Source organism: Sinocyclocheilus grahami, unplaced genomic scaffold, assembly GCF_001515645.1.
Source record: "Sinocyclocheilus grahami isolate Dianchi unplaced genomic scaffold, SAMN03320097.WGS_v1.1 scaffold4306.1, whole genome shotgun sequence".
Lineage (NCBI taxonomy): Eukaryota > Metazoa > Chordata > Actinopteri > Cypriniformes > Cyprinidae > Sinocyclocheilus > Sinocyclocheilus grahami.
Genome location: NW_015509272.1, coordinates 3,432 through 4,871, shown reverse-complemented (window position 1 = coordinate 4,871; position 1,440 = coordinate 3,432). Strand labels below are relative to the sequence as shown.

The 1,440-nt window shown below is 39.9% G+C and overlaps 1 protein-coding gene across 1 annotated transcript; it reads left to right on the top strand.

The window, feature by feature from the left end:
• Positions 1-6: 6 nt before the first annotated feature.
• Positions 7-1,316, top strand: LOC107576766 (dihydrolipoyllysine-residue acetyltransferase component of pyruvate dehydrogenase complex, mitochondrial-like). Its single transcript, XM_016262899.1, has 5 exons — positions 7-81; positions 362-486; positions 793-946; positions 1,098-1,231; positions 1,298-1,316. Exons 1-5 carry the CDS (start codon positions 7-9, stop codon positions 1,314-1,316), a joined length of 507 nt encoding a protein of 168 aa, XP_016118385.1.
• The last annotated feature ends 124 nt before the right edge of the window (positions 1,317-1,440 follow it).

The following is a 1,440-nucleotide window of genomic DNA, read 5'->3' as shown; positions in this document are numbered from 1 at the left end:
CCCACTATGCAGATGGGCACCATTGCACGCTGGGAGAAGAAAGAAGGAGACAAAATCAATGAGGGAGATTTGATCGCTGAGGTGAGGCACATTCAGCTTTTTACCAACAAGACAAAGCCACAGACTCCTATCAATATTCAGCTTTTAAAATGACACTTAATAGTTTAATAATGATGACAAGATTAAGTAATAATTGATGACAGCTGTTGAATGTTTGAATATGAATGTACATCTGACATGGTAATGAGGCAACGGCATGGAGCGTGGCACCTTGGAGCACCTGTCAACCAATCAGAATCAAACGCTCAACAGCCCCATGGTATAATTCTGAATTCTACCTATTCTGTTTTGATTTGGTCAGGTTGAAACAGACAAGGCTACGGTTGGATTTGAAATGCTGGAGGAGTGCTACCTTGCCAAGATCTTGGTCCCTCAGGGTACAAGAGATGTGGCCATTGGAGCTGTCATTTGCATTACAGTTGACAAGTAAGCATAATTTTTAGCTGCATTGCCAAGATACAGAGCATCATAAGAGCTGCTGTTTTCTGTATACATATTGCATAATGTCCTTAATAATGTAAAATAATGAGAGGAAACTTTCCTATTGGTTTTGTGGTACCACAGAGAAACGATGCATCATAAAAAAAGGGCTTAGTGATGTACCTAAATGTTTCTTGATCTTGACTTTTTATTAAAGCATAAAGTTGCATGTTTGATATGTGTGTATGTGAAATAGAATGTATGTTTGATATTTTCCCGCCTAATATACGTCATCTATCCTTTGACCTTTAGTCCTGACCTCATCCCTGCATTTAAGGACCTTACATTGGATAAAATCGCTAGCTCCGCCCCTGCACCTGCAGCTGCCCCTCCCCCTCCAGCAGCGCCTGCTGCTGCTCCTGCTTCGCCACAAGTTCCTGGAAGCTCCTTCCCACCTCACATGAAGGTATGAGATGTTGACCAAATATGAAAATTACTACAAACTGAATTACTAATTTTGTTAAATATTTAACAAAATAAAATATTTGGGATATTGGCCAGTTTAAGCATATGCAAGCATTCCTGATATTATTGACTTTCTGTCTTGCTTTCATTAGATTCTTCTCCCAGCTCTCTCCCCCACCATGACTATGGGCACCGTGCAGCGCTGGGAGAAGAAGGTGGGTGAGAAACTCGGTGAGGGAGACCTGCTGGCTGAAATCGAGACGGATAAGGCAACAATCGGTAAATTGTCCATTATTTTGCCTTTAAGCATATAGATAACAATTTCTAATTATGTACATGGTGATTTTTATAGGTTTATGGCTAGACTGTAATCACATATTTAGGTTTGGCAGATTTGGTCATTGATCATTGGTCGCACTCAACAGTGGTTACAGCATTATTTAAAAAGTTTTTTTTAAAGAAGTCTCACCAAGGCAGCAATAATTTGATAAAAAA

Excerpts from the sequence above, each read along its gene's own strand:
- LOC107576766 (XM_016262899.1), top strand. The coding sequence starts at position 7 with ATGCAGATGGGCACCATTGCACGCTGGGAGAAGAAAGAAGGAGACAAA. Across the intron at positions 82-361 it reads AGGGAGATTTGATCGCTGAG|GTTGAAACAGACAAGGCTAC; the intron begins GTGAGGCACATT and ends TGATTTGGTCAG. Across the intron at positions 947-1,097 it reads CCTTCCCACCTCACATGAAG|ATTCTTCTCCCAGCTCTCTC; the intron begins GTATGAGATGTT and ends TGCTTTCATTAG.